General features: G+C 43.8%; 1 protein-coding gene across 1 annotated transcript in view; it reads left to right on the top strand.

The window, feature by feature from the left end:
• The window catches only part of LOC149453933 (venom factor-like), a 374,515-nt gene that overhangs the window by 149,485 nt on the left and 206,827 nt on the right, over window positions 1-18,203 (top strand). The window contains exons 16-18 of the mRNA XM_089687988.1: window positions 1,975-2,049; window positions 6,834-7,031; window positions 14,543-14,654. Of these exons, the coding sequence (XP_089544114.1) occupies window positions 1,975-2,049; window positions 6,834-7,031; window positions 14,543-14,654 (385 nt within the window). The remainder of the gene's footprint in view (window positions 1-1,974; window positions 2,050-6,833; window positions 7,032-14,542; window positions 14,655-18,203) is intronic.

The following is an 18,203-nucleotide window of genomic DNA, read 5'->3' as shown; positions in this document are numbered from 1 at the left end:
GTTGGAGAGAACAGGAAGGAGAGAGAGAAGCCATGTTTTGGAGTATGGTGAATAAGGGGCTCTGTGAGCTGAGAATCTGAAGACATCTAGGTGTGAAAGCGTCCCTCAGTAACCAGAGCTTCAGCTAAGTGAAGCTGATTGTGTCCAAGACCCTGATCCTGTTCAGAGAAAGGAAGATTGCTGCCAGGAATGCTGATGAGAGCAGAGGAACTAAGCAGCATATACTACGATACCACATGCTTGTTGGAGAGACATTTGTTCTATTCAGTCACCAGCGTATGCAAAGCAGACCCGGGTCGGTAAGATTGTGCACGCACCTCATTTCAGTGTTGGCGCCTAGAGACTTAGGCCAGGCCTATAGTTAGTTAGGGTCTCTGTTTGTGTCAGGCCACAAGTGGTGTTACTGATTATTGGAAGGACTCCATAACTTAAAGTGACATTTCATATTGGAGAGCTGAGAAGGAATACTCAGGCACGTGCTACAGGACCAGTTATGGGAGGGGGAATACTGTAGATTTGTGTAAGATTGTAAGCAGTTGTGCTGCACCGCAGGCTAGCCCATACCATACACCCATACACTGATTCCTGCGCTTTTAGGGTAATAACGGGTAAGGTGTGGCAGCTTAGTTGTGCCCACCAGTAGGTAAATTACTTCACTTTCTACCTTCATCCATCAGGAGGCGCCGTGCTGTGCAGCACAAGGGTCTCAGCCTTTGGGCTGAGTGTATGTAAATATATTGTGTATTCCAGCATTTGTGGTTGTGTTTAATTGCCACATCTAAGTAAAATGCTGTTGTGGCAAAAGCTGGTGTTGGGGTTGCTTTCCTCGTTTGTGACTTCACTGTATCCTGGGGAGCCCACCCCGTTACACGGCTTACACAAATCAGTGCATAATTTGCTAGAAATGCATTTCTTTTGAATTTTTTGTTGCTATTCTGTCTCTCAATACACCTACCATTCCATTTTTAGAGTGATCATTTCTTTGTGAGTGGGTAAACATTCAAAATCAGCAGGGGATCAAATACTTATTTCCTTCACTGTAGGACCACAGAGCCCAGCCTCCCTCCTACTGTTCATGACATAGGAGGGTGTGGTTCTGTAGTCCTCAGAGTAAACTAGGAACAATATAACTGATAATAGCTAGCACAGTCAGAGCACAGGATGTTGTCAGCTCACAAAATGTATTTTTGAAGAATAGTGAGGGGGAAGATGTGGACACCATAGAGAAGGTACTGGAAAGGCTGATTTGTAGCAGGGATATCGAAGCACTCGCACTAGACTGAGCTTGTTGTTTGGTGGGTAGGAGCTGTTATATACTATTGACTTTGCCATAAACTGCAGCTTGGCCAGACCTGACCAGATCTGACCAGACCTCTGAGGAGACATTGGAAGTCTTTATATTATATAAAAGCGCATAAAGGTTACGCATCTGGTGAGTGCGTAATCTGTACCCTCATTGTTTCACCGTGTGCACAGTCTGTGTCGTTTGGAAATCCATAGATCGGTTGAGATCTTGTTCACATCTTCACGTTGGACTTATCCTTGGATATAGCAATTTTTCCTCACGTTATATTAGCCACAACATAGTGGCATATATATGAATGCACAGTATCACTTTATATCTTTGCATGATTTTGTGCATGTGTATACACGTTCATTTATTTGTGTTTTAGCGCTGCACCTTGTTGTATATTATTGTGTATTGGAAGGTTTTATATGGTGCCTTTGGTGTACAGCTGCTGCTACTTAGAAGGCACTCACTTATTTACACGTTTTTAGTATTTTGAGCTCACAAAATGTATTTTTGAAAATCTGCTTCCAAGATTTTTGGCACGATCGACAGGTATTGTATTAAACATATATAAGAAAACACTTTTAATGGTTTATTTAACAGAACAAAGGTTGTCCGATGAGTTCTAATTTAGATACACTTTAACTTAGTTGATACAGCAGATGTAACGTTCATTTGTACAGATCCATCATGTGAAGCCAGCAAAAACCGTAAGCGTAGATCATCTGCAGCACTGATTGAAATGAAGAACAAAAAAGGTGAGCAGAGAAATGACGTAATGAGTGACAGTTTATTTATTTAGTATAATAATTGAAATTATATAATTGAAATTTATATTACATTTATGCTTACTGTCTTACTACTAAAGTATCTGTAATCTGACCCGCCATTCCAATAATAAACTATTGCAGGCCAATAAGGTCACCCTGATATTTCCTGGGGTAGCATTGTTGCCCATATAGGTTAGCCACCTGGATTTAAGTGATAATGCTCATTCACTGTGAATCATATGAACCAAATTCAAGTAAACTTTTATTGGATAATCATGATATATATTTCTAAGTCTAGTTTGTGTTATTAACTGTAACATTGAATTTAGTTCTATTTCCCCCTTAGAGGCACACAGCATTTAACACATTCTTCCACTGGCTCCAAAGAACGCTTGGAGTTTCTTTTTGTGTTTTTATTGCGAATGATAAACTTGGATGGGGAAAGGGAGCATGAGATACCCGATAAACTGTAGAACTGTACAACTTGAGGACTCTTCAACTTCTGGCTGCAGTGTGCAAAAAAGGAATGTTCCACAGGATCTCTGATGATGGTGACCTGCACTCCTTCCAGAGTTAAAAGCTACACATAGTTACTACTCTTCAGCACTGGGGTTATCTACACAGGATTGTTGGTTGCCTCCTGCCGATATCCATCAGGCTCTTCCTAGTGAGCGAGATGTAGACTCACACCACCATAAGACAGCTGGACTCTTTCCCACCAAATTTGTTCTGGCTGTCTCTAGTGTGCTTCTCCAGATGCAATTTGATCCCTGAACTTTAGCTTGCTATCAGGCCCCCTAGCTAAGCCTAACTGCGACCTCAATGTCTTTCTAATGACTCCTTCAGACTTATGCATAGGGGTCATCTCCTGCAGGACTTGATCCAGGAACTCTGCACCCTGCTGCTCAGGTCTCAGACTATTTATGGGCTCTCTGGCCACTTACTAGGCACACCTCCTCAGGGATTGGCTAGAGCAGTGTTTCTCAGCCTTTTTTCAGTCAAGGCACCCTTTAAAATTATGGACAGTCCCATGGCACCCTTTAAAATTATGGACAGTCTTGAGGCACCCCATTCTAAAATAGGGTTCCTCAAGACTATCTATAATTTTAAAAGGGCCCCCCATTCTAAAATGTGGAACACTATTCTAATAGTTTTATATAATGCAGCAACATCCTCACATGTAGGACCCCCAACATTAGAGGTGAATTCTTCCAAAGCAAATACCCTTTTCCACACTGGTACTGAGTAGTATTCCAGTGTTTCTCTTCTCCCTCACTTTGTATCCATCACTGAGTTAATGTGACTCCAGCAATGATGAAGAGGGGCAGGAAGGGTCAAACTAGGATGCTGTGCAGGCAGCTGACATCCTCCTTATCAACTGATGATGTGATTGGTTGTCAGGACGCCGGCGGCTAGAAGCTCGTGATGGTGCACAATGAAAACCTGTGGCTTTGTATAATTAAAAGGCAGCCTTGTTCCACCTGCTGGCTTGTATACAAGCTTTGGGTAATTTTTAGACATTTTGCCAAGGCACCCCTGAAGGAACTTCAAGGCACCCCAGGGTGCCTGGTGTCTTGGAAATTTGCTTTAACGAATTTCTCCTTACCGTGAGTACTCGCAGAAATCCCCCATAAAGCTGTGTGAATCTCGCTTACCACGACTGTAGCTAAACTACACGATTCCTGCCCATCCAGCTACTTTTAGCTTCTGTTGAAATGTGGGGATGATGGAGCTCCGTTACCCTAGAATGATCAAACGACACTCTGAGGCTAGTGTTGCAATCCACATAAGGGCCGGTTTCAGGCTCAGCCCCTGGTTTTATTAAAAATACACACATGCCCCCCACATGAATAAAGTCAATCCCCTCCCACCGAACAATGCAATGGGGAGTGCCTATACACAGGATGTACATTCCGATTGGAGCATAGCCTTTCCTATTATCTATCACTGGTCCTCCCCCATGAGCCTTCTGAGGTCAGCAGACTTCCTCCCCTTCCCCCCCATGAGCCATCTGAGGTCATATTTCCTGTCCTACTAGCTCCCATTGGCATGCAAATCCTTTGTACAAGTATTCCCTAAGCTAAACACCAGTCTGTACCTGGATGGGCCCGGTACGATCTTTATTAAAACACATCCATCCAAGATACAGTTTCAAGTTGGTAATGGGTTGTAAGATATGCATAAGCCTACACGTGGAGTTCACACCGCTTGGCGCCTTGCGTTATGAAGCCCATGTGGTACTATGCTGCTGATATGTGGATACAGGCCCACGGTCTACTGCCAGCGACATTCGCATCGAATGCCGTGGTGGTATACACGCCGGTCTATAAGCACAGATCTGCCATCTCATCCATTACCAAGCTGAGTACTGTAATACATACATTGTACATGCGCATGGCCCAATTGCAGCCTTCAGAGCTTTAATTAAGCCACACGAGAGACATATGAATAACACGAATATATGACACATTTTAAAGTTTTGGTAGTCAACAAAATGGCCACCAACAGGGAAAGCACATGGTCATTAACAAAATGGCCACCAAACAAAAGGAGTACATGTGGTTAGTCAAGAAAAATGACCCCCCACAGGGAAGCACATGGTAACACTAGAATGGCCCCCCACAGAGGAGCACACGGCAGACTCTAGCCTCAAAATTGCCTCTAACCTCTTACATAAAACAGACTTTTGGACAGAACATACACCGGACAATTGCACAACAATATGAAGTACACATACAACACAATTTGGCACAATCACAGAACAGATATAAAACACCAACATGTCACACTAACATGCACATGTAACAGAAAGGACCCCCTGCTGCATGCTTGCTGGGAGCAGTAGTACCACAAAACATTGCACAGACTACATACAAAGATCTTACAACAGTTAACAATTAACCTAAGCCTTTCAGCACTGTAATAATTACCTCACGTGGAGGGGGGTAAAGCAATCACCACAGTACCTACAACCCGCAAATACTTACCTAAACATGCAACAACTTTTACCCACTAAAACATATACCCGTTTAATTTTTGGTTGGAAGATTTTTAAACTTGACCAAATCCAGCCAACCAAACCCACCCCTCTGCTGCTCTCCGCAGAGACAAACCCTTGTCTTTCACCCACAAATCAAGAGTTTAGGACAAAAAACTAGGTCCTTGCTAAGCGGTAATTCTTGTTAGCTAACCGAGAGCGAAATCAGCCACACGAACGTGCAAAAAGCGATCCTCTTAATGGCAGAGAGACCTGAAATGTGCCGGCATACTTTTTGCTAGTTCATGATGACTTATTCCCCCCTCGTACTTGGTTAGCTATGCAAGAATACGCGTTAGTATCCACCAGGCTCGCCAAACTGTCTTGGAAATTCGCTTTAACGAATTTCTCCTTACCGTGAGTACTCGCAGTTGGATGCGCAGAAATCCCCCATAAAGCTGTGTGAATCTCGCTTACCACGACTGTAGCTAAACTACACGATTCCTGCCCATCCAGCTACTTTTAGCTTCTGTTGAAATGTGGGGATGATGGAGCTCCGTTACCCTAGAATGATCAAACGACACTCTGAGGCTAGTGTTGCAATCCACATAAGGGCCGGTTTCAGACTCAGCCCCTGGTTTTATTAAAAATACATACATGCCCCCCACATGAATAAAGTCAATCCCCTCCCACCGAACAATGCAATGGGGAGTGCCTATACACAGGATGTACATTCCGATTGGAGCATAACCTTTCCTATTATCTATCACTGGTCCTCCCCCATGAGCCTTCTGAGGTCAGCAGACTTCCTCCCCTTCCCCCCCATGAGCCATCTGAGGTCATATTTCCTGTCCTACTAGCTCCCATTGGCATGCAAATCCTTTGTACAAGTATTCCCTAAGCTAAACACCAGTCTGTACCTGGATGGGCCCGGTACGATCTTTATTAAAACACATCCATCCAAGATACAGTTTCAAGTTGGTAATGGGTTGTAAGATATGCATAAGCCTACACGTGGAGTTCACACCGCTTGGCGCCTTGCGTTATGAAGCCCATGTGGTACTATGCTGCTGATATGTGGATACAGGCCCACGGTCTACTGCCAGCGACATTCGCATCGAATGCCGTGGTGGTATACACGCCGGTCTATAATCGCAGATCTGCCATCTCATCCATTACCAAGCTGAGTACTGTAATACATACATTGTACATGCGCATGGCCCAATTGCAGCCTTCAGAGCTTTAATTAAGCCACACGAGAGACATATGAATAACACGAATATATGACACATTTAAAGTTCGACCAACAATACAAAATTTCCATGACACTGGGTACCCTGGTTGAGAAAGGCTGGGCTAGAGTTCCATACATATTCAGGCTGAATGCTCTGTCCTTCCTCCAACTATGGTTCTAGAATCCTAGTACAGAGCAGCCGCCCATGAAACACTGAGCAGCCCTAACTAATTAACCCCTGCACCTCTGATTACAGTGGAACTAGCTACATTTTCCTAGCAGCCTACTCTACACTAGAAAGGTCCTACATCATGTTTATTGTTGGTTCTGGGGAAAGAAATGCAGATCTCTGAAATGTGTTGGCCTACTGTTAGACTTTCAGTAAGATATTCTGCATAATTAAAGAAATCATTGCATTGCTTCTCTAAGTGTCAATCCACATTCCTTCTCAGAGATAAAAAACTGACAGGTATTTTAACTCATTAAAGATAATTAAAAAAAAAAAGAAAAACAAAATTGGCTAGTTTGGCTTTATTTTAAATAACTTTTTATTTTTTAAAGCTTTAACTTACAATGAGAAGCTGGAAAGGCAGTGCTGCCATGATGGCATGGCCAGAAATCCCATGGGCCACAGCTGTGATCGTCGTGCCAAACATATCCTAAAGGGAGATAAATGTATAGAAGTATTCCTGGACTGCTGCAAATACATTGAACTGAAAATCAAGATTGAAAAAGAACTGGACGAAGGCTTGGAGAGGAGTGAGTAGACATTAAATAGGAGAATGGAAAACTGCCATGGGTTGACACAGATCTTGAGATTGGCCCCAGACATCTCACTGTTCATCAACATGCCACATTGTATACCGGGAGGGTGGAGAAGAAGTGTTGAAATTCCGAAGTCAAACTTTGTTGAGGTTTAGTGGGGACTCTTCCCCTGTCAGAAAACTCTCGTCATTGGCTGTTGCGGCTAATCAAATGCTGGCTTTCCAGCAGGACCATTCTACAGAAGCCGGTCTAACGATTGGCTTCTGTTGAACAGGGAGGGCTACACATGGCCGAATTTTGATACATGCGTACCCAGCTTAACAGTCTGACAAAAAGTAGATAGACTATATAATCTGTGAGCACTTATTTTAGGTTAGTATTGCAGTACAGTCAGTCCCCAGGTTATGAACAAGATAGGTTCTGTAGGTTTGTTCTCAAGTTGAATTTGTATGCAAGTTGGAACAGGTTCATTTTTTAAGTGTAACTCATACATAGGGAAGGGTTAACTGGCCATGCAGCGATGTCAAATTGCTGATAGGTCTCCCGGACAGTAGGTGGTAGCATGCTGTGAGCAGCAGGATGGCCTCCCGGTGGTTTCCGGGACCAGTGTGACATCACGCTGCCTCCGTTCTTAAGCATGAGTCATATGTAAGTCAGATGTTTGCAACTTGGGGACTGCCTGTATTTATCTAAATATTTATTTATTAACTCCTATTTAATAATGGTAATTTTGTGACTTTCATTCTTTTTTTCAATTTATCTTTTTATTCACTATTTATTTTTTAGACTTTTTATTTTTAGGAAAGTTATAAAATCTACAGTATATTGTAATAAATATGTAGATTGACCACTAGACAGAACAATCACTCAGTTTGTAATTACTCATACTCTTTGTAGAGAGGGAAGACATTGTCTTCAATGAGTCAGCTGACTGATAGGCTTTCATTGTGAGAAAATGGTATACACACGGGGCGTTTTTCTTTCGTTCAACTCACCAGACCGAATGAAAAAAAAAAACGGAGAGGTTGCCGTACTAACTATGCGATGTTAGTACAGTGGACCGCTGCTGTGCTATTGTGTTCTGACAGGGGGACCCCTCCCCCATTAGAACACATCTGTCATCGGTGATTGGCTGTAAGCTTTGACTGGATGCCGATCGGCTGCTGATTTTCCAGCATGCCGATCGGCTGCTGATTTTCCAGCATGCCGGCTGTGCCACCACACATGGGCCTAACATTGGCTAAGTGCCAAACCGACCATTTTCAGACAATTTTCAGCCTGTGTGTTATTAGTTTAAGGCAAGCCATAGATGATTCAATATTCTTTCCTTCCACCACAAGTGGAACAGTGTACAGTCAGTGTGTTGATGGGGGAATCCCTCCTGCAGTGCTATTGTGTTCTGTCAACAGGGAGTCTTCCAAGCCAGCAGAACACAATAGTTACTGCTAGTGGCTGTAGCTGCCGGCAATAATCTCATGTAAAAAATCCAACAGGCTGGTTGTACTCAGGTCGATCAATGGACTGGCTGTGGTACAACCACCCTGCCCATAGATGGATTGAATCTTGGCAAGTCCTTATTGAACCATTGCAGATTTGGTACATCTGTGGCTGGCTTAAGACTAGAGCAGCCAAAATTTGCAGCAGCTGTGCATGGCAACCAATCAGCTTCTAGTTTTCATGGTCAAAGGTTTAACTGAACAAGTTGAAGATGGAAGCTGATTGGTTGCCATGCACAGCTGCTTTAGATTCTGTCTGCTCCAGTTTTGATAAATTCCCCCCGTTGCAAAGCATTGCAAAGCAGGAAGCAGAGCCTGACTATGTAATGGGTGAATATGGTCATCCCCACATTCATTTATAATTACATTGAGGAGCCAAAGGCAATCAGGTTAAATGTACCTGAACCCAATAATAAAATGGTATTTATGCCTGTGACGGGAGTCACTTTGGATGGGGGGCCCATAAAACCAAGCTCACTTTGGAGAGGTAGGGAGACCCCTGTCTCAGTTCCCCATATCCCTCTTATGTGTATATCACCCTGTGCCTGTTAGGGGTACAGGGTGATCTGTCCTAATATTGGGGTGGGGGGTTGTTGGTTGTTTGTTGCTATGTGGTTGCATCCCATTGTTCTATTATGTGTCTGGCTTGGGAGCAAACTATTAAGGGATGTATGTGTTTGTGTATTGGCTTTGTGGGGGGTGTCTCCAGCAGCCCTCCATCCTGACGGGACTGTCTGTTGGTGTGTCTCTTGTTACTAAATGTAGATTGCCCCGCCCTGTGTCAATATGCAGGGAGGGGAGATTGTTCCCTTGAGTGTATATATCTTGTATCTGTGTTAAAATAAACAAGTCTACCTTCTGGCTTACTTCAAATCTGGTGTCGTCTGGATCTTGGGGTAGCAATAGCCAGATTCACTGGTCTCGTGTTCCAGAGCCTGAGAAGCAGCTTCTTGATGGAGATACCTAGTCATGGGTGTCTGGGGTCCGTTACACTGCCATTCAATATGTACTGTATACTCTTCCACTGTTAAACAGCATAACTACAGAATATCTGTGTAGTTGCATATCCAGCAGGTTCTTTTCTTAACCATTAATGTGAGTGTCAGGGCCTGGACTTGAACCTGGGACTTCTACTGTGTCAGGCAGTAACTCTACTCACTGAGCTACCTGGGATGCTGGACAACACTTTGCCTCATCTATTGGATAATCCTGCCTTGTTTGCTCTTGAACCTTGAACTCCTTGCTCCTCCCATGAACTTCCTATATAAGCCATGTCCTTGGACTTCCTCCTTGCCAGATTATTGTGCCTTTCCAGCCAATATTCCTGCTACTGTTCCTGCTGCTGTCTACACCTCCGCTACTGACCTTTGGCTTGTTCCTGACCACGATTGATCTGCTACCATTTGTGACCGACCCTTGGCTTTTGACCGACTCTGCTTTCGTCTGATCCCTAACCTGTTGATCCGCTATTGGTTCCCAGTCTGCTCATTCCCTGGTGGGGTGATCCTGAGATCTGCGACCTGGTATTAACACGCAGCCCAATCCATCTCCACCATTAGGAGCTCTGGTGAATACCGGTTAATACTTAGACCCCGCACCTCAGGTGAGCCTGCGTCATTCCCAGGGGGATCCGCTGGTGTACCTATCCTGCTGGTTCCAGGTAAGCCTTTTACTGCTATAGCAACTGGTCTCTGAACCTGACCTTACACCGTGACAGTGAGGTCTCCTCCTTGTACCAGACCGGAACTACCATCTTTATATTACATTACATTATACAGTATTTATATAGCGCCAAAGGGTTTACTCAGCGCTGTACATTGAAGTGGGGAGACAGTACAAGAGACAATACAGTAACAATACACTACACTAGGGGTTCGAGGGCCCTGCTCTTTGGAGCTTACAATCTAAGAGGGAGGGTGTAGAGGTACAGGAGGAAGTGGCTGCTGGAGATGGAATGGTAGGAGGAGTGGAGTAGAACGGCTATTAGGTGTGGGTGGGGTAGGCTTCCCTGAAGAGATGGGTTTTCAGGGTGCATTGTATATGATTATATTGGATATGATTGGCATTGGCTCCTTGATGTCCTCCCTATCCCCTGATACCATACTGAATACATGAATCCAACTATAGATATGTCACCTTAGTGCCTCCTGAAGAAGTTTTGCTTGCAAAACGCGTAGAGGCATAATCTCACCCTCAGTCAGCATAATGCAATTATTACATGACACTAAGCGTGTGCTATGTAGTTAGCCATACCATATTGCGATTGGTTGTTATATGCTGATGGGTGTGTGTTTGTGTTGGATGGGGGGGTGGTGGAGGTGAGGTGTTTTTTCTTATTACTATGTTTTTACTGTAAGTGGGTTAGCAATTTGCAGTTTCTATTTTAATAAAAATTCTTTCAACTGTAATATTACCCTGTATGTGAATAATACAATAAAGTGTTTGCATTTCAGAAAGCCCTTTGCACCCAAAAATCCCATTTTCTTTAAATTTCGGTCTGCATATTCAATACTAGGGATGTGGTGCACAGCATATCCACCAGAACTCAATTCTAATAATATAATGACAAATTATATGTAGGAAAAAAAACCTAAAAGACATCTTATATGAAAAGTACTTGCATTGGACAGATCCCTTTTACCTGTACATGTTTTTCTTGTTCAAACAATTTTATTAACAATAAACCAGAATGATACAAACAAGGAGACATTGTTAATGTATACTAGGCATTGAAGTGGCAGTAGGACACAATAAAATGAATGAGGGTCAAGGTATTAATGCCTATACATTTCTAACGGAGACAGGTAGACAAAAGTTGACAACAGATCAGAATATGGTACCAGTCAATCAGAGCAATGTCTCCCAAGTGCATTAAAGATATAGGGGGAGGTTTGGAGGGCGTCAAACAGGGGTGGAAGGGGGGGAAGGGGAAGAGGAACAAAAACCATGACTCCATGAACATTCATCAAGCTTATAACAGCCCCTACGTGCTACGTACGGAGGGCTATTGACAATATTCTTGGCGCACAGTACAGAGCTCAAGGGAGAAGGAGTGATTCGTCAAAGTTATGCGGGAGGAAGCGCTCTACCCAGGGGCTCCATATGCGCAGGAATTTAGGGATCGTGTCAAGAATTGTGGCTTCCACGTTTGCGTGTATCATGGCTTGTGTTATTCTGGTTTTAACGGCCGCGACACTTAGGGTGGGGGATTTCCAAGATCTCGCTATAACCTGCTTAGCAGCTGTCGTAACTTGCATAAGGAGCTTGAATTGCGAATTGGAGATGCCAGGAGGGCATTGATTGAGTAGGGCTGTTGTTGGGTCGGGCTGTAGAGTGATAGTGCTAATTGTAGATATCATGGTGAAAATTTCATGGTAGTGTGTTCCTAGGTCCGTACAGCCTCTAAAACAATTGGGCGAGTAATTAGGGGTAAATTTTGCGATTCTCGCTGGGACCAAGTACCAGCGGGTTAAAACTTTATAATTCGTTTCCAATGCTACAATGTTCTGCGAAGGCGATTTTGTGTTGGCCCAAATGTGGTCCCAATCAGACAGGTCGATTTTCTTACCTAGATCCACTTCCCATTTATGGGTATACAGAGGGGGGGACGCGGTGGTCGAAGTGGCAAGGAGTGAGTATAAGCTGGAGATAAGCCCACGTCTATGAGGGTCTTTGCTACACGCTCGTTCAAAGAGAGACATGGTGTCTGGCCGATTGGTTATTGTAGCGTAGGGGGCGTAAAAGTGTTGTAGCTGCAAGTATCTAAATATCTCGGAAGCTGGGAGGCTATGCGTTTCCCACAGCGAGGCAAAGGATTTAAACTTATTCCTCTGTAGGAAGTGATGCGTACGCAGCAAATTAAGAGGATCAGGCTTTGAATAAACGGGGTGTCTGCCAGGCCGGGGGAAAAGCTGGGTTTCATAGAAACGAGAGCATAGGATTATGCAATGATTGGAGGAGATAACGGGTTTTCAGTTTATCCCATAAGGATAAAAAGTGAGAAGTGATGGGGTTGGTTATAGAGCGGCGGTCTATGGGCCTCAACCAGAGTAGGTTAGCTGTGGATAAGGGATCACATTCTATTGATTCAAGTGCAACCCATTGAGGGATTTCAAAGGTTGCATGATATTTAGGTAATTGGGCTAAATGCGCTGCTTGATAATATTTGCCGATGTCGGGTAGGCCTAGACCTCCATTGAGCTTAGGGCGGTATAGGGTGGAGCGGGGTATACGAGGACGAGTGTTGCCCCATACATAAGAAAAGATGCGACGCTGCAGTGTGCAGAGGTAATGAGGGGGGACTGGGACTGGGAGGACTCTAAACAGATGTAGAATTTTTGGGAGGATTGACATCTTGATAACTGCTATTCTGCCTAGCCATGACCTGTACATGTTTTTCTAACAAAATCATTGAAAAGACTATACATTCCCTTCCACCACTTTCCGCCCATCCAATCGCATTGTACTGCGGATGGGCAGCAGCAGTAGGGAACAAGACATACGGGTACGCCACTGTCTACTTTCAGGTTTCAGGCACGCACGTCCCAAACCCCCCTTCTCCCCCGCGGGCACCTACTGTGATTGTTAACAATGGGAACCTGTCAGGAAGTCCCGGCCAATGATTAATGCCAGGGACCTGCTGATCTTCTGTGTACAATTACAGCCCAGAGTTCTGTGCAGAGGGAGCGATCTGTAAGTTTTTCTTCCCTGAAAACCAGGGATGAGAAACTGAGAGGTTGTTTAGTAAAGGCAGAATACTTTACACACATTACACACAGGCGCACATTTAACCCCTTGATCGCCCTAGATGTTAACCCCTTCCCAGCCAGTGTCATTAGTACAGTGTGTAGTATTATCATTGATCATGGTAATAATGTCACTGGTGATGTCAGTGGCAGTTAGTGCCAGATTGCCCGCCACACTCCCTCAGTCCCATTATAAGTCACTGATCAACGCGATTAGGTGTATGAAAAAAAATGATATACCTTATAAAAAATATATATAAAAGTATATATACCATAGTTTGTAGGCATTACAACTATCACACAAACCAGTCAATACATTTTTTTCATCAAAAGACATGTATCAAAATATTTTATTTTCAATATAGCAGAAAGTAAAAAATACTTGTGTTTTTCTTCAAAATTTTTGGTCTTTTTTAGTTTATATCACAAAAAAAATAAAACACCCCAGTGGTGATCAAATATCACCAAAAGAAAGCTCTATTTGTAAAAAAAAAAAAAAGAAACAAATTTTATTTGGGTACAGAGTTTCATGACCGCGCAATAACCAGTTAAAGTAGCGTAGTGCCGAATTGTGAAAAATGGCCTGGTCATGAAGGGGGTAAAACCTTGAAGTTGTTGAAGGTACATACAGGCAACTGTTTGTACCTGTTTGGGAAGAGGGAGGAGTGCTATTAAAAGAATTGGTGTTTTGAATATATTTTCTTATTTTTTTAATTGTGTTTATAACAAAAATAAATTTACAAATATTTAATTATGTAATAATGGATTACTGAATTAAAGTTATTTATAGTTACACCTTGAAACCAGCAAGTGATGTACTTCATACAGGAATAGTAGCTTTTTTGGAGGCTCTTATAACAGATGAAGAATAGATCCTGTATGACAGGGAGATCAGACTACAAAGACTGTCCTGGCAGAGTCTGACTCAGCTATAATAGGATATCTCAGAGTATGCAAACCGTGTTGGGCTTTCTTAGACAAAGGGGACTCCTGTTCCAGTGACAACTGATGTCTTAAAGGGATTTACCCTCACTTTGGAGAGATTTCCTTTTACTTCCTGTTGTGTCTTCAAGACAGGAAATCTGCCCAACAGGATGTAGAACTCAAATAAAAAAGGAGAGGTGTTTTACCCGTTCTCCACTTTAAATAATCTAAAACAAACCCCAAAGTTTTGGCTATAGATATATAGCAGAATAGGTATGACTTCTTCAGGGCTAAAAGTATATTTCAGAGTTTTGTCTCTAATCTGCTTCCTCCCTTCCAGGTGACAATGAAGTCGATTACTTAAAAGATGAAGAAATTTGGGTCCGGAGTGCATTTGATGAGAGTTGGTTGTGGCAAATTATCAAAATTACGGCAAAACCGGATGTTAATGAGTGAGTACCTGACGTATACAGTATGTCACAGGCTCCAGTGTTGACTAGGGTTGGGCCTGAGGTCCTACCTTGTGTTTGGACAACACCTTGGCTGGTCAGGCATTGGAAGAAATGACCAAACACTTACCTATTTGGTGGGAGCTGAATGACATTCGTGATAGCGTAGCACTACCCCCGTAAGGACCATTGGATTTGATTTGGGTCCCCCTAAGCTTTGCGCAACCAGGCAGTATGCATTTTCCACACTTGTATCTCTAGAGTCAGTAAAACAGTCTTTGAGCTGGTTTTTAGTTGTTTTTATTAAGGGGTTAACAACTTGGATCGGGTATAAGGGTATAGTGGTATATGGGATCCCTAAGGAACTGCAGAACTTGAGGACAAACTTCTTAGCAGCTATTTACAAAAAAAGGGTGGACTGGCAAAAACAGAGCACTGTCCCTTTTTGGTATACCTCCTCAGACCCCAGATGAATCCTCCTCTTCACCCAACTGTGCTGAAGGTATTGCTGAGTAAGGGGGTCTCAAGAGCTTGCAGTTAAGCAGTCCCAGGTGAACACTAGTTGGGTATTGCACCTGATTGCCCTCTCCCCCTATCCGGCACAGGGGGTGTAAGAGTACTCTGTCCTCGCCTGTCAGCGTGGTGGGTTGGTAGCTGATTTCAGGCCTTTTGCTGGGTTGGCTCCTTTCCTGCTAACAGGTTGTCCTCCTGAGGAAACGTTGAGGCAGTAGAGATCCTCCAGTCCAGCATCCTGCCTGTAGGTAGGCTCCCATCCCTGGGGCCCTCTTCCAGGCTCCACACTCCAGCCTTCTCCCAATCCATCTTCCACCTGACTCCTCTCTCTCCCCAGGCTCTGTCATATTTGAGGGTTGCCCTGGTCACCATGCCCAGCCTCCTGCCTGGGGATTGGCAAGGTCCCTCCAACATGCAGATCTAGGCCTCCTCCCCTTCTCCTCCCCTGTTCCATAAAGTTCTCTGGCTTCTGGAAAGATGGGAGGGCTCCAGAAGCCCTGACCTGTAGAACCTCCCAGCCTTGAACTCACTACCTCACTCCCAGGCTGACTCATCCCAGGCTGCTACTCATCCTCTATCTAACAAAAAGCTTATCTCTCTATCCTGGAGGGCGTTACAATAGCAATATTACTATCAGGATTATACATGACAGTATCTCGCTGTCAATGGTTGTTAATTACACTGGCAGGTGCAGGCACCGCTGAGTCCTTAGGAACTAATGATGTAACTTGCCTCATTTACTTACATGGCTGGGAATCCCCGGCTATGTAAGCAAAAAAAAGAAAAACGGCAGGGGGTTCCCACTTCGGTTCTGGAATAGATTTTAAGGGGAAGCCCCATGCAATATTAATATTAAAAAAAGTCTTCCCATAAAAATCCACAACAGACCCTTAAACCAAGCATGCAGCCTGGCAGGCAAGGAAAGAAGGGGACGAACGTAATCCTTCGTTATCCCCCAGCTTCCTTAACATAACCAGACCACATGCCCTCAACATGGTGGGGGAGGGGGTTTGGAAGCCCCCTTTCACAAATAAGAGGCACCTAAATACTGCCCCTCCCCCTTCATGTGATTGATAAAGTGGTTTATAGTACCCCTACTCCACAAAAAAAAAATGTAAAGGCCTATGATGCAAATACATCATCAATCGCTTCTACCAGCAAGGTAGATCCAAGCCATCCCTCGTAAAAGTAAAAGTTACAACTGGTGACCCACGTCTGTTCCTGTCACTTCATTCCTGCCAAATGCCAGCTGTTGTAAACAAAGGGGTGTGGTCTTATTGGCCATATATGGGCATGGATGGTCAGAGATCACTGAGATTCAGTGCCGTCATACCTCAGATAGGAGTCTGGTGTGGATTTTTTGGGAGAGACTCGCAATTTTCCTTATTTTATTTGTGGGGACCTTGTGCCATTTTTTTTTTGCATGGGCTCAATTATAAAATTCATACTAGACATGAAGTATGAATTGGGGAGGAGCCCTGTGACATTTTTGTTTTGTTTGTGTGGGGGTCCCCCAACAACACCTACAGTATATTAGACCCTCATCTAGGATAAGGGTCTGGTATATAGTAGATAAAGGGAATCCCCAGTTTCTTTGTTTATAAACAGAACAAAGCTCCTGGGAAATGTAATTTTGCTAGCAAATTAACCACTTGCCCTCCAGAGGATTTCCCCCCCTTCCTGACCAGGCCATTTTTTGCGATACGGCGCTGCGTTACTTTAACTGACAATTGCGCAGTTATGCAACACTGCACCCAAATTAAATGTATGTCCCTTTTTCCCACAAATAGAGCTTTCTTTTAGTGGTATTTGATCATCTCTGCGTTTTTTTTATTTTTTGCGCTATAAACAAAAAAAGACTGACCATTTTGAGAAAATAACAATATTTTTGACTTTTTGCTATTAAACATGTCCAGTAAAAAAATCTAATTTCGTCATAACTTTAGGGCAGAATGTATTCTGCTCCATGTCTTTGCTAAAAAAACATCCCAATACGTGTAAATTAATTGGTTTACGTGAAAGTTATAGCATCTACAAATGGTGGTATACATACCGGGATTTTTTTTTTATACTAGTAATGGGGGCGATCAGCGACTTATAGCGGGACGGCGGAGGGCATTCTGACACTTGGGGGGAACTAACTTGGTGTCATTGACATCCCCAGTGACACCAATACAGTGATCAGTGCTAATAAAAAGCACTGACAATGTACTGATGACACTGGGCAGCAAGGGGTTAACATCTGGGGCGATCAAAGGGTTAATGGTGTGCTGTTTTACTGTGTGTTGTGTCTGTGCTTTACTGTTAAAGCACACTGCTTTATATGGCTCTGCTATACAGAGCCATACAAAGCAGTGTGCAGGAGCTGACAGGGGAGAGATCTGTATTGTTGACATACATGTCTCTCCCCGATCGGTGATACACGGCGATTGCCAGGTGCCGGCGGGGAATCACAAGCTGGGACCCGGTGATTGACAGGTGAGGCCGCCAATGGTGGCGCGGGTAGGGCATGCACGTGGCTCGCCACGCCCCCTACCTGAAAATGCAAAATCACGTGTATATATACGTGATTGTGCACACCCCTGCCACACTGTAGCAGTATTTCTTCTATAGGGCGGTGGGAAAGTGGTTAATCACACTCTTTTCTTTGTAAACATCAGTTTTACTGTACTAGGTTGTTTACATTGCACAGATGCCCCACTCAGCAGGCAGGGTCCAGGCATCCCCCAGGCATGTTATTTAATGCAAATTTTTTTTTTTCCATTAAGACAGCTTATACATTATTCAACTTTAATTCCTTCATCCACGGGTTGAAGGAAAGAAAATTGCCCAATTCCCTCAACAACACAGTCCATTTTGATGTGGGAATCCTTCCTGCAGTGAAATTGAGTTCTGCTGACGGGGAGCGAGGGGAGCCTTCCCTATCGGCAGAATACAGTGATCACTGCTGGCGGCAGGGGTGTATTTACTACAAGGCAGACAAGGCATTTGCCTAGGGCTGCATTTTTCAGAGGGGCAACGCTGCCCCCCAGAAGAAGG

Source organism: Staurois parvus, unplaced genomic scaffold (genome assembly GCF_062004578.1).
Source record: "Staurois parvus isolate SC_StPar_1 unplaced genomic scaffold, SC_StPar_1.0 ptg000444l, whole genome shotgun sequence".
Classification (NCBI taxonomy): domain Eukaryota; kingdom Metazoa; phylum Chordata; class Amphibia; order Anura; family Ranidae; genus Staurois; species Staurois parvus.
Note: the sequence above shows the minus strand (reverse complement) of the source record. Positions and strands in the feature narration are given on the sequence as shown.